A 13,716-nucleotide genomic window follows, 5' to 3' on the forward strand; every position below is an offset into this window, starting at 1 on the left:
GTACTGTATTCTAAATGGTGCTAAATCTTGCTGTCAGAGTTTGTGAACTGCCCCAGGGCTATGGGTTACTCGGTCCCGAGCCATATATGTACGGGGATGCTGTGTCACGGGTGTGTAATGGCCAATGCCCGGTTCCGTGACACTGGGGGTTGCTTACAAAAGGGGTTATAAACAGGGGAAAGTAGAGAGTTTAAGTCGTGACGCCACTTGCGGGTTGTGGCTAGGTAGATAGAGCCGCTGCTGCACAGTCTATTACCACTGGGGCTGGTGGTGATAGCAGCTTTGATGTTGGACCCTCCACAAGTAGGGCTGTGCCCCAGGGGGTGAATGATGGAGTTTGGCATGGAAAGAAGGGAGACCACACTATGGGAATGCAGTGCAACTGGTGTTTACTCACAGTGGTGGTAATGCTGGTTCACTGAGGACGACTGGTTTCGACCCCTGGTCCCTTTCATCCCAGTGCCGGTGGGGTAACCTGGTGGCTTCTTTCCCCTGCACCTCTCACTGGTTGGAGGAATCCCATGGCTTGGAGCATCTAGGGGTCCCCTCCTGTTTGTCGTTCAGTCTCTGTTCTGTACGGCGTGCAGTGTGAACCCTGTAGGGTCGGTGTTCTGTTCTGGTCTCTGGCTCTCTTGTTACTGCTGGTACCACCGAATTCTTGGGTCAGTGAGAACCTGGATGGTCCCCTCACTGTGCAGGTATTTGTCAGGAAGCTTGAAGAATTTGCCTGACCTAGGGCCCTGTGCCCCATCGGTGCTATGGTGCCAGCGGTACCTCGTCGTACCCTCCCTGGCAACCACTCTCCTTCACCAGCTAGGTCACTGCTACATGACCCCATCTGAAGATACACCCATCTTTTACAACTGTCACTGCAGACTCCCTCCTGTCTCACTCCTCCCCCCTGGTTGTTGTCTAGTGGACTGGATCAGCTCCACCCCTGGGTGGCCATCCATTGGGTCCCATACTAGTCAGTCACCAATGATTGGGAGAGGGAAACTTGGGATGTTTATGTGTTTTGATGTTACCGGCACTGGTCTTCCAGCTCCCTGGGGGTAGAAACTGCATCTTTGACAGGATGCAGTACCATGTAGTACCCTGGTGGGTTCAGGGGCGCTACATTTGACAGCGGGATTTAACAGGTTAATGATCGCAGAGGTCTGCTCCACCTGCGATTATTAAAGGCAGATACTGGTTGTAACACACAGTCATTATCTGATGTGTAAGGGTCGAGCTCACCCTTTCAGCCCACACCATATACCCGCTTTCAACTTGTGCTGTACATGTATGGCAAATGTTATGAAGGGGTTAAAAAGTAAAAGTTTTCCAAAAGGTCACATCTTTAAGGAGATTATAACTATATCCTGACTAGATTTTCCTTGTACAGATTTTCTACTCCACAATATATTGAAGTATGCATACCTGCCATCTTTTATGAAAAGAGCATTTTTAATAGATTTTTGGGTTGTTCTCTCAAATAGAACTTTGATTTATTCTCTCGGGTTCATTTGGGTGACTAGATTATATTTAGGATTTAAGAATAGAAAAGATTTCTAAATATCCAACAGGAAAGTTTAGTAACAATCCAACAAAAGTAACTTCATTTTTGAAGATGAGGGAAAAACTAATACATTTGGTATGACCATAATAGAACGGACCCATAGAGTGATGCTAGCATATTCATTACTGTGCACATTGAATACTAGTATAAAATGTACTATAAAATGGTAGCATAAAAAAATGAACAAAAATTGTGTTTTTGCCCAAGGACCATTAATCTTGACCTGCACAGCATAACAATAATAAAAGTAAAACCTGGGAAGGTAAATGAACTCCATAACATTAATAATGAATGTTATCCATGCTGTGTCTATGTTCTTCCTCTTCCTTGTATATCTCATAAAAGGGCTACCACTTTAGGTAAATGTATTGGCGTACCATGTTAGCCCGTAATGTCAATATGGCACAGCAGAAATATCCATTAATGTTTAATGGCACACAGCTCAAGAGCAGCAGATGTGGAAGTGCTGCTTTGATTTTGCATTTCTACACTTGGCTTCACATGGAGAAGTTTATTTTCAGAAAAGAACGGTACAAACAAAACCCTGACATGTGTAGCTTTAGCAGTGTCAGTCGCCCTTACTAATTCATCTGGTGTCTTCGAACGGATAACAGGTTGCTGAGCAAGATAATGCTTCCTGCATGGACTAAGATAATGCCTCTTGTCTATTCAATGCCCCTGGGAAAAATGATATGAAAATCATGTGTGAAGCATTTCTTTCATCCTAATTACAAAAATATAGGATGTTTTTGATGTTTGTAGTAGTCTGCTATACGTAGCATCACCATTCAGGTTCTGACATCAGGAAGTAATGCAGATTTCTACCTTCTTAAGCTATTGTCTCCAATGCATCATATTCTTGGGTAAAAGCAGTGTTATGTGAAAGAAGATACCTAATACTTTGTTTATAAAAAATTACATTTTATTAATATATACACATTTATTGGACATCCCTAGATGACCAAATTAAGGAGTAACGCCATTTTTCAATAAAATCAATCTTTATTTAAACATATTTTTTTAAAATATTTTAGCAAAAAAGGTACCGTATAAAAGAGAGGCACGGACAGGCACATAATTAGATCCCTATATTAGTAACTGGGATATTTACACCCAGGCAGGTAAATGTATATCTGATTACAGCCAAAAACCAAATATTAAATGAATCTAGTGATTATACCAATTATTAATACCAGTGTACCATATTCATTGCTGCACAAATCTCCACATATATAATTTAAGACAAGTATCATATGCCATATGGACCAAGAGCAGACTCTGCGGTTCCACCTGCGTTTTTTCATCTGCAGTGCATAGATTTTTTCATCTGCAGTGCATAGATTTTTTCATGCAGGGTTCCTCCATGAATAATCTGTACTCATGCGAATAAATAAATAAAAGAGTATGGAGGTTCCCTAAGCACGAATCAATTCCATTGAATGCAGTATAAATTAATGAACGCACAAGGTGGTGTCAGCAGAGCCTGCTCAGGCTCACAGATTACATAGAATTCATGACACTTAGAAACATACAATGTGCAGCAATAAACCATCTATGATAACGACCGCACAAACCATGCAAGTCCAAAAATCAACTAGAGATTAGTGTAATTAGGCTGACAAAATACATGATAATATCATAATATTACATCACCTGACTGGGAAGTATCCTGCCGTGACCCTCGCACTCCGACACGTGTTTCACAAACAGCTTTCTCAAGGAGCGTGTCAGAGGTGAGGGGCGAGCAGATTATAAACATCAGATAACCAATAAGAGGTGCCAAAACCTGATTGCATTCAAACGTCACACCAGGAAACAGACTAATCCCATTAGCGGCGCATGACTGCAGTTGCTACGGACGCTTGAAAAGAGACCTCCCACGGATCGCGATCACGTGACCGTGACGTCATGACCCACACGGTGGTGAGTCATGGCAACCACAGCACGCTATCTGACGCGATGTGTGACGGTCAGTCGGCAGCAGTAGGAGTCATGCGCACTGGGTAATCTGTGATACTTAGAAAATAATACACACAACAGGACAGGAAGATTTCAATCATTCAAAAAACTTATTGTCAGAAAAACTATGCAATCGACTGCAAAAAGGCACATCATTAAATAGAAGGGAACCATATTATTATGCAAAGATATATAATTTTACAAAAAACACCCCATTATAACATACAATCAATATGATAGAGACCTATACAGTCAAGGGCACGTCTTTACATAGGAGGAGATCATATTATTATACAGTCATAAATGGATTTACAAATTCTAGAGAAAACACCCCATTATAACATACAGTCAATACAAAATAATTAAAGAGAACACTACTCCATAACACTTGTTCATATAATATATAATGATCCTGTCGGACGACTTGAAAGAGTAGCTCCTTCCCCTAGACATCAACGGTCATCACACGAAACCTTCCCAGGACATGTAGAAACAGCACACTCCATTGGTGAAATTAACCCGAATATATGGTGACCTAAATGAACTAAAAAAATAAACGATTAAAATAATAAAAAACAAAACCCACCAAACACATCTAACTAAAACCCAGGCATCCATACGCGAAGGATACAAGAGACACAAGAAACTACAAAATATCATGAGAACAAACACCTCAGAAAACCTCCCTCTTTTTTGGATACAACCAGGTTGATTACAGGAAGGCTGAAAAACCCATATTTTCGTTCAGCCCATTAGGAGTCAAGGTTCCCAGCCTATAAATCCACTTACTTTCAACCTGGGCAAGAAGCTTACCAAGATCCCCCCCTCTGGTACCGAGAGACACTAAATCAATACCTTTCGCTTTCAACAAGGAGGAATTACATCCATGATACTTTTTATAATGTCTTGGAATGGTTTTTAACAAATTTTCATCGGTGATGCTTTTAGCTTTCTCAATGTCCAGACAGTGCTCACGAATTCTAATTTTCAACTCCCTCGTGGTAAGTCCAATATATACCCTTTTGCATGGGCATTCAATCCTGTAAATCACACCTTTTGAGGAACACGTGATCCGATGTCTAATATCGAACTCACGTGATCCATCAAAATTGTGAAACTTCTTGGACTTAACAAGATTGGCACACGCCTTGCAAAGGCCACATGGGAAAAAACCAACTGGCAATGGTTGGCTGGACATGCTTGTTTGAAATGGTTCATAGTTACTATGAACAAGCATGTCCCTCAAGTTTTTACCACGTTTAGCCACAATAGATGGTCGTGATGGGAGAATTCTTTTTAGAACCGGATCCGTCAGTAAAATATTCCAATGTTTCTGGACTACTGTCCTCATTTTATCCCACTTATTATTGTAAGTGGTAATAAGACGCACTGTCTGGTCATTATTTGTTGTTTTCACCGTGTTGGAAAAAAGGAGAGAGTTTCTGGACGACCCCACTGCTCTCCTAAAACCATGCCTTATTGTCCTCCGACTATAACCTCTTGATTCAAATCTATGGGCCAGCTCCTCAGAGTGAGTCATAAAACTTGAATCATCGGAGCAAATTCTCCTAACCCTGAGGAACTGGCCGACAGGAATCCCCTTGATGGTATTTTTAGGGTGTGCAGATGATGCCAGTAGTAAGGAATTAGTGGCGGTTGGTTTACGGAAGACCTGAGTGGACAACAAACCGTCCGATGATGCCACAATTTTCAAATCCAAAAAATTGATTTCACGGCCATACTCAAATGTGAGTTTGATATTTAGATTGTTTTGATTCAAACTCTGCATGAATTCCTGTAAACCAACCACATCACCCTCCCAAATAAACCACACATCATCTATATACCTGATCCAATTCAAAACCTGATGAGTACATAGATTGTTGTCACTCACAAAAATCTGCCGCTCCCACGCCCCCAAAAAAAGGTTGGCGTAGGATGGTGCACAGCAGGCACCCATAGCAGTACCCTGGGTTTGTAGATACACCTTTCCATTGAATATGAAGATGTTATGTGTCAGTATATACTCAAGTAAGACTAAAATCAAGTCCGCCGTGGGACGTGCAATATTACTAGACTCAAGGTACCAAGAGACAGCCCTCAGACCATCCGGATGCCTAATGGAGGTATATAGAGATTCAATGTCAGCAGACACCATCATCATATTATCCTCCAGGTGAATCCCATCCAGACGTCTGAGCGCTGCCGTGGTATCCTGAATGTAAGATGGTAACTCACATACCAACGGCTTCAAATAATAGTCAATTACTTGACACACCAATTCAATGAGGCTACCGTTCCCAGATATTATGGGTCTGCCAGGGGGATTAATTGGATCCTTGTGAATTTTTGGAATCAGGTACAAAGCCGGGAGACGTGGATGAAGTTTCTTAACAGTATCAAGGAATTTTTTGGGAATAATTCCCTTGTCATATGCTTGTTCCAAGATCACAACTAAGGAGCTATGAAAAGTAGAGGTGGGATTATATGGTAATTTCCGGTAACATTTAGTATCTCCCAACAATTTGTTAGCCTGCTCTTCATACTTGTCACACGGCCAAATAACAAGGTTGCCGCCTTTATCAGCTGGCTTGATAATGACATCCCGCCAGGATTGTAACTCTTTCAAACCAGCCCACTCATCTTTAGTAAGATTCCGGGCTGGTGAAGGTGAGGCGGCCAACTCTTCAATTTCTTGAGAGACCATTTTCGTAAACACCTCTAAGGCCGGACAAATACTCAAGCTTGGGAATTTTTTAGATTTATTCATAAGCTGTAACGGGAAATTACCAACCTCATTCTCTGAGCTCTCCTCCTCCAAAGATTGTAAAATTGAAAGTGCCTCTTGCTCCTCCCTAGTGGTGAAGATATCAGAAGCTTGAGTCTTATGATGCAATTTTTTAAGCAGGATTTTTCTTGAAAAAAGGTGAATATCTTTCACCGCTGTGAACGCGTCTAGGGGATTAGAAGGGGAAAAAGTTAATCCCTTTTCTAATAAAGAAATTTGTACATCTGAGAGCATGTGTTGAGAAAGATTAATTACCTGCGGCCCATCCTTACGTTTGTCCCTCGGATTGAAGATATCATATCCTTTACGTTTCCCTCTGTATCCATTATATGAGGGATCTCTGGGACCTTCTGAGCCGCTTGTAGACACATTGCTCTCAGATGCAGAATTCAACGATTGATTAGAGGCAAATCTGGAAGTAGCCATCTTGGATTCCTTCTTTATCTGCCATTTATAAATTTTTTTACTCTCAAAATCTTGGATATCGCGCTGATATTTTTTCAATTTATCAGTGCTGATCTCCTTCTCCCACCGTTCAAAATCCTTATCCAGGCTCGCAAAAAGTTCTTGTAGGTCATCCTTAGATAGATCTTTTTGAAGGCCCTCCTCAAGTTCCTTTATCTCCTCCTCTAATTTAAGCAAGGTAATTTTATTCTTTTCGTTTATAATTTTCATAAATTCAAACGAACATTTTGCAGCAGCCTTCTGCCATCTTAGGATCAAATCTTCCTGCTCCAGATCAAAGCTAGGATATAAATGAATCCTAAGACCCCGGGGGATGATTTCTTGCTCACAATATCGCTCAAGGGAGTTACTTGTCCACCAAATTTTTGTTTTTTTATGTAAAACATTCCTGTATCTCTTGATACTATCTTTGCATGATGACTGGGGTAAAATCACACCGGTACCCTTGCTAAATATAGTAGAGGCTTTGGACAGCCAGCTGGTTTCCCTGGCTTTGAAATCCATTGTGGAATGGGACCAACTGTTCAAAAAACAGCAAAAATATACAATTAACAGTGGGGTCGTCCAGAAACTCTCTCCTTTTTTCCAACACGGTGAAAACAACAAATAATGACCAGACAGTGCGTCTTATTACCACTTACAATAATAAGTGGGATAAAATGAGGACAGTAGTCCAGAAACATTGGAATATTTTACTGACGGATCCGGTTCTAAAAAGAATTCTCCCATCACGACCATCTATTGTGGCTAAACGTGGTAAAAACTTGAGGGACATGCTTGTTCATAGTAACTATGAACCATTTCAAACAAGCATGTCCAGCCAACCATTGCCAGTTGGTTTTTTCCCATGTGGCCTTTGCAAGGCGTGTGCCAATCTTGTTAAGTCCAAGAAGTTTCACAATTTTGATGGATCACGTGAGTTCGATATTAGACATCGGATCACGTGTTCCTCAAAAGGTGTGATTTACAGGATTGAATGCCCATGCAAAAGGGTATATATTGGACTTACCACGAGGGAGTTGAAAATTAGAATTCGTGAGCACTGTCTGGACATTGAGAAAGCTAAAAGCATCACCGATGAAAATTTGTTAAAAACCATTCCAAGACATTATAAAAAGTATCATGGATGTAATTCCTCCTTGTTGAAAGCGAAAGGTATTGATTTAGTGTCTCTCGGTACCAGAGGGGGGGATCTTGGTAAGCTTCTTGCCCAGGTTGAAAGTAAGTGGATTTATAGGCTGGGAACCTTGACTCCTAATGGGCTGAACGAAAATATGGGTTTTTCAGCCTTCCTGTAATCAACCTGGTTGTATCCAAAAAAGAGGGAGGTTTTCTGAGGTGTTTGTTCTCATGATATTTTGTAGTTTCTTGTGTCTCTTGTATCCTTCGCGTATGGATGCCTGGGTTTTAGTTAGATGTGTTTGGTGGGTTTTGTTTTTTATTATTTTAATCGTTTATTTTTTTAGTTCATTTAGGTCACCATATATTCGGGTTAATTTCACCAATGGAGTGTGCTGTTTCTACATGTCCTGGGAAGGTTTCGTGTGATGACCGTTGATGTCTAGGGGAAGGAGCTACTCTTTCAAGTCGTCCGACAGGATCATTATATATTATATGAACAAGTGTTATGGAGTAGTGTTCTCTTTAATTATTTTGTATTGACTGTATGTTATAATGGGGTGTTTTCTCTAGAATTTGTAAATCCATTTATGACTGTATAATAATATGATCTCCTCCTATGTAAAGACGTGCCCTTGACTGTATAGGTCTCTATCATATTGATTGTATGTTATAATGGGGTGTTTTTTGTAAAATTATATATCTTTGCATAATAATATGGTTCCCTTCTATTTAATGATGTGCCTTTTTGCAGTCGATTGCATAGTTTTTCTGACAATAAGTTTTTTGAATGATTGAAATCTTCCTGTCCTGTTGTGTGTATTATTTTCTAAGTATCACAGATTACCCAGTGCGCATGACTCCTACTGCTGCCGACTGACCGTCACACATCGCGTCAGATAGCGTGCTGTGGTTGCCATGACTCACCACCGTGTGGGTCATGACGTCACGGTCACGTGATCGCGATCCGTGGGAGGTCTCTTTTCAAGCGTCCGTAGCAACTGCAGTCATGCGCCGCTAATGGGATTAGTCTGTTTCCTGGTGTGACGTTTGAATGCAATCAGGTTTTGGCACCTCTTATTGGTTATCTGATGTTTATAATCTGCTCGCCCCTCACCTCTGACACGCTCCTTGAGAAAGCTGTTTGTGAAACACGTGTCGGAGTGCGAGGGTCACGGCAGGATACTTCCCAGTCAGGTGATGTAATATTATGATATTATCATGTATTTTGTCAGCCTAATTACACTAATCTCTAGTTGATTTTTGGACTTGCATGGTTTGTGCGGTCGTTATCATAGATGGTTTATTGCTGCACATTGTATGTTTCTAAGTGTCATGAATTCTATGTAATCTGTGAGCCTGAGCAGGCTCTGCTGACACCACCTTGTGCGTTCATTAATTTATACTGCATTCAATGGAATTGATTCGTGCTTAGGGAACCTCCATACTCTTTTATTTATTTATTCGCATGAGTACAGATTATTCATGGAGGAACCCTGCATGAAAAAATCTATGCACTGCAGATGAAAAAATCTATGCACTGCAGATGAAAAAACGCAGGTGGAACCGCAGAGTCTGCTCTTGGTCCATATGGCATATGATACTTGTCTTAAATTATATATGTGGAGATTTGTGCAGCAATGAATATGGTACACTGGTATTAATAATTGGTATAATCACTAGATTCATTTAATATTTGGTTTTTGGCTGTAATCAGATATACATTTACCTGCCTGGGTGTAAATATCCCAGTTACTAATATAGGGATCTAATTATGTGCCTGTCCGTGCCTCTCTTTTATACGGTACCTTTTTTGCTAAAATATTTTAAAAAAATATGTTTAAATAAAGATTGATTTTATTGAAAAATGGCGTTACTCCTTAATTTGGTCATCTAGGGATGTCCAATAAATGTGTATAAATTATGTATCTTGGAGTGCTAGTAGGTAACTAATAGGACATGAGGTTGTTAATTGTACATTTTATTAATATGCATTAAAAACCAAAGAAAAATACAAACACCATAAGTGAATAAAATTCTGTGGTGGTTGCAATCAATGAGACCACTCTAATACAATAGAATGATTAATTCGTCACTAAGTGATCAGGATAAAAAGAGGGGGGGGAGGGGTTCTTAAAACCTTTCTCGCCCTAGTTAAATATGTTTCTGCCTGCCAATGGAGTACATCCTAATTTAAACGATGCCCCCATTCCTCGGCGGCTCTCCCTTTTCCTTATCCTCACCTTACCTCAACAGGTTAGGTCAAGTTGGGTCTCATACAAAGCTTACACAACCAGCCACTAAGGAACTCAGTGCATATTAATACCTGAACCTTAAACAGATAAGGATAACTTTACATCATATTTCATATGGAAGCAATCCAGGGTCCAAATTTAATGTTTCACTGTCCCTAGATCCACTTGCTCCTACCTAGCAATGGAGTGCATCCTTAGTTTCCTGATGCCCCCATTCCTCGGTGGCTTGCCCTTATAGGCCCTATAGATCCCTATACATTCAATCAGGATTTGAAAATATGAAAAATCTAATAAATTCCACTTATCTGTTATTTATGAAGGATGCTCTGAGAAAATTAATTTTTCATAGAAAGAAAATATCAAAGTCTCGACGCGTTTCTCTCCGCCCTGATTATGGATTGAGTTCATCAGGAGATCTTAAACAAAAGGCATGATAGCCTCCTATAAGAGATTATGTCAGAGTAAGATTTTTATGGATAAATAACTTTTTATAGGTCATTCAGCAAAAAACAAGGATCCCCCATAAAGCACTTCCCCTGTCCATCCTTATGTACCAAAGTTCAGTAAAGATGCCCATACAGAAATGGTCTTAATATATATAGAGAGCAGCCCTTACCTTGGATGTGTCACCCATAGAGATCAATGCAGAATAATAGTCTGCTGTCAGTCGTCAGGGGTTTAAATAGGGTCAGTCCCTCCCCTTTATTACATGTGATCCAGTCCTGTCACTTTATTGATGGACAGCTTGTTTTTAATAAACATCTCTTTATGCCCCCAGTGTAAACTATGGATATCCCCCCTCAAGTTCCTCTTATATATCGCTGCTTGTATGTCAGTGCAGCGTCTAGTAAATATCATTCAAACATTCAGAGTAGCGCTAATCGCTACCCGGAAGTGTCACTGGAGCGCAGGATGCGTTCCACACCTCTGAATCAAACTCACCTCGGGCTACAGCAGTAAGACGCTTCACATATCACGCATGCGCTTTCCTTTTTACTTGTGATGTCGCTTCATGGGCGTTCCTGAAGGCTGCGCATACGTGTTTTTGTAATTTAGGGACTTAGTTTTTATTTAGTTCACTTCTATAATATAATACTGATAACATTAGCGTCTGATTTTAATCCATTCAAATGACATATCATGTGTATTTACCACAAGGTATATGAAGAGTATTGTAGCCTCAGACTAGGTTTTTGAGCATTTATATTATGAAAAATAAATGAATATGAATGTGAAAATGAGGGATAACTTTTTCTTTACTCTGGGTTGGCCATATGTAATATAGATGAAATCATCTCCTGGGCTAACTTAGATATTATTCAGGAGTATCCAAGGATTAATATAGGGCATTCCCAATGTGGAATGGGTCAGGAAGCATTCCAGGGGGCAGTTTTTGACCGCAAATGAATTCAATTTAAATAGATGGGGTGATCTAATCTCGATCGATACATCCCAAGCAGGTAAGTTAAAGACCTCTTCCAATGGATATACTAGAAACCAAAGAACCTCCCCTCTTGCACCAATCTACTCATAAGAAACAGTTAAAGGTCAGTTGTTCGTTTAATCCATCCAGATAAACTGATTTAAAGCGGTAAATCCACTTACACTCCTTTTGTAATAGAACTTTATTCCAATCCCCTTTCCTTGGTGACGAGGACACTTGTTCGATTACCCTAAAATTTATACTGTATAGGTCTCCTCCATGAGCTGTTCGTACATGTCTGGACACTGAGGTATCCCTGGCGTTCCGAATGTCCCCCAGGTGTTCACCCATCCGTTTTCGTAACTCTCTTTTCGTCTTCCCTATGTAGTTCAGCGGGCAACTGCAGGTGATTAAATAAATTACTCCTTCAGAGCTGCAGTTAGCAAATTCCCGTGTTTGGTACATTTTTCCAGTTCTTACACTTGTTACTTCTTTACTTTGTGTAATCCATCTACAGAATTTGCAATGTCCACATTTATATGTCCCCATCACCTTCCTATCTAGCCATGTTCCCATGGCTTTTGGAGCCTGATAGAAACTATGAGTTAATCGATCCTTTAGTGCCCTACCTTTTCTGAACGTTATCTCTAAGGGTGACACATCCAAGGTAAGGGCTGCTCTCTATATATATTAAGACCGTTTCTGTATGGGCATTTTTACTGAACTTTGGTACATAAGGATGGGCAGGGGAAGTGCTTTATGGGGGATCCTTGTTTTTTGCTGAATGACCTATAAAAAGTTATTTATCCATAAAAATCTTACTCTGACATAATCTCTTATAGGAGGCTATCATGCCTTTTGTTTAAGACCTCCTGATGAACTCCATCCATAATCAGGGCGGAGAGAAACGCATCGAGACTTTGATATCTTCTTTATATGAAAAATGAATTTTCTCAGAGCATCTTTCATAAATAACAGATGTGGAATTTATTAGATTTTTCATATTTTCAAATCCCGATTGAATGTATAGGGATCTATAGAGCCTATAAGGGCACGCCGCCGAGGAATGGGGGCATCAGGAAACTAAGGATTCACTCCATTGCTAGGTAGGAGCAAGTGGATCTAGGGACAGTGAAACATTAAATTTGTACCCTGGATTGCTTCCATATGAAATATGATGTAAAGTTATCCTTATTTGTTTAAGGTTCAGGTATTAATATGCACTGAGTTCCTTAGTGGCTGGTTGTGTAAGCTTTGTATGAGACCCAACTTGACCTAACCTGTTGAGGTAAGGTGAGGATAAAGAAAAGGGAGAGCCGCCGAGGAATGGGGGCATCGTTTAAATTAGGATGTACTCCATTGGCAGGCAGAAACATATTTAACTAGGGCGAGAAAGGTTTTAAGAACCCCTTCCCTCCTCTTTTTATCCTGATCACCTAGTGACGAATTAATCATTCTATTGTATTAGAGTGGTCTCATTGATTGCTGTCTATATCTGTAGCAACCACCACAGAATTTTATTCACTTATGGTGTTTGTGTTTTTGTTTGTTTTTTAATGCATATTAATAAAATTTATTTTTTTTTAAACAAAATATTAGGTATCTTCTGTCACAAATCCTGAAACTTGCTACCTATTACAAAAAAATGTTTTTTCTTCTTAAAAATTGTAATAGCAGTGTTAGCAAAATATAATTTAAAGCAGCAGCTAACTTGATTTCTCCCATCACACGTATCTGCAGGAATAAGATATAACTTATGAGTTGTCACCGACTGACTACTATCATGCAGTTTTACTCTAAAAACATGTCTGAATAGAAACTATGGTAGTGGGGGAGCGGGAGCAGGCGCATGGGTGGAGGAGCTTGTCAGACAACAGCTGTGTTATGGTTCGGGGTCCTTTTGAGTCCCGAACTGGTCCAGTCACGTCATTAACTCCCACATTGGGATCAGTCAACTCCGCAGCGCCACCTGTCCATCATTTAAGGTGTCAGGCTGACAGGCATAAGGTGGCTAAAGTCTTGTACCATCCTGAGCCTAAGTGCTCATTTTGCGCTACCGCGCATGCGTGAGTTCCCGCAACCTCTCTAAGCACTAAGTGTGGGATTATCGTGTATGCGTGTGACGTCATCGCTGACAGAATAACCACAA

At 40.4% G+C, this 13,716-nt stretch overlaps 1 protein-coding gene across 1 annotated transcript; it reads right to left on the bottom strand.

Annotated features, from left to right (window-relative positions):
- Positions 1-3,601: 3,601 nt before the first annotated feature.
- Positions 3,602-7,274, bottom strand: LOC142301345 (uncharacterized). The gene is made up of 3 exons (XM_075342339.1): positions 6,561-7,274; positions 6,312-6,472; positions 3,602-4,061 (listed from the first exon to the last, which is right to left on the bottom strand). The coding sequence occupies exons 1-2, from the start codon at positions 7,272-7,274 to the stop codon at positions 6,455-6,457; spliced, it is 732 nt and encodes a 243-aa protein (XP_075198454.1). The 3' UTR covers positions 3,602-4,061; positions 6,312-6,454.
- Positions 7,275-13,716: the final 6,442 nt, after the last annotated feature.

This window comes from Anomaloglossus baeobatrachus, chromosome 4, assembly GCF_048569485.1.
Source record: "Anomaloglossus baeobatrachus isolate aAnoBae1 chromosome 4, aAnoBae1.hap1, whole genome shotgun sequence".
Classification (NCBI taxonomy): Eukaryota; Metazoa; Chordata; class Amphibia; order Anura; family Aromobatidae; genus Anomaloglossus; species Anomaloglossus baeobatrachus.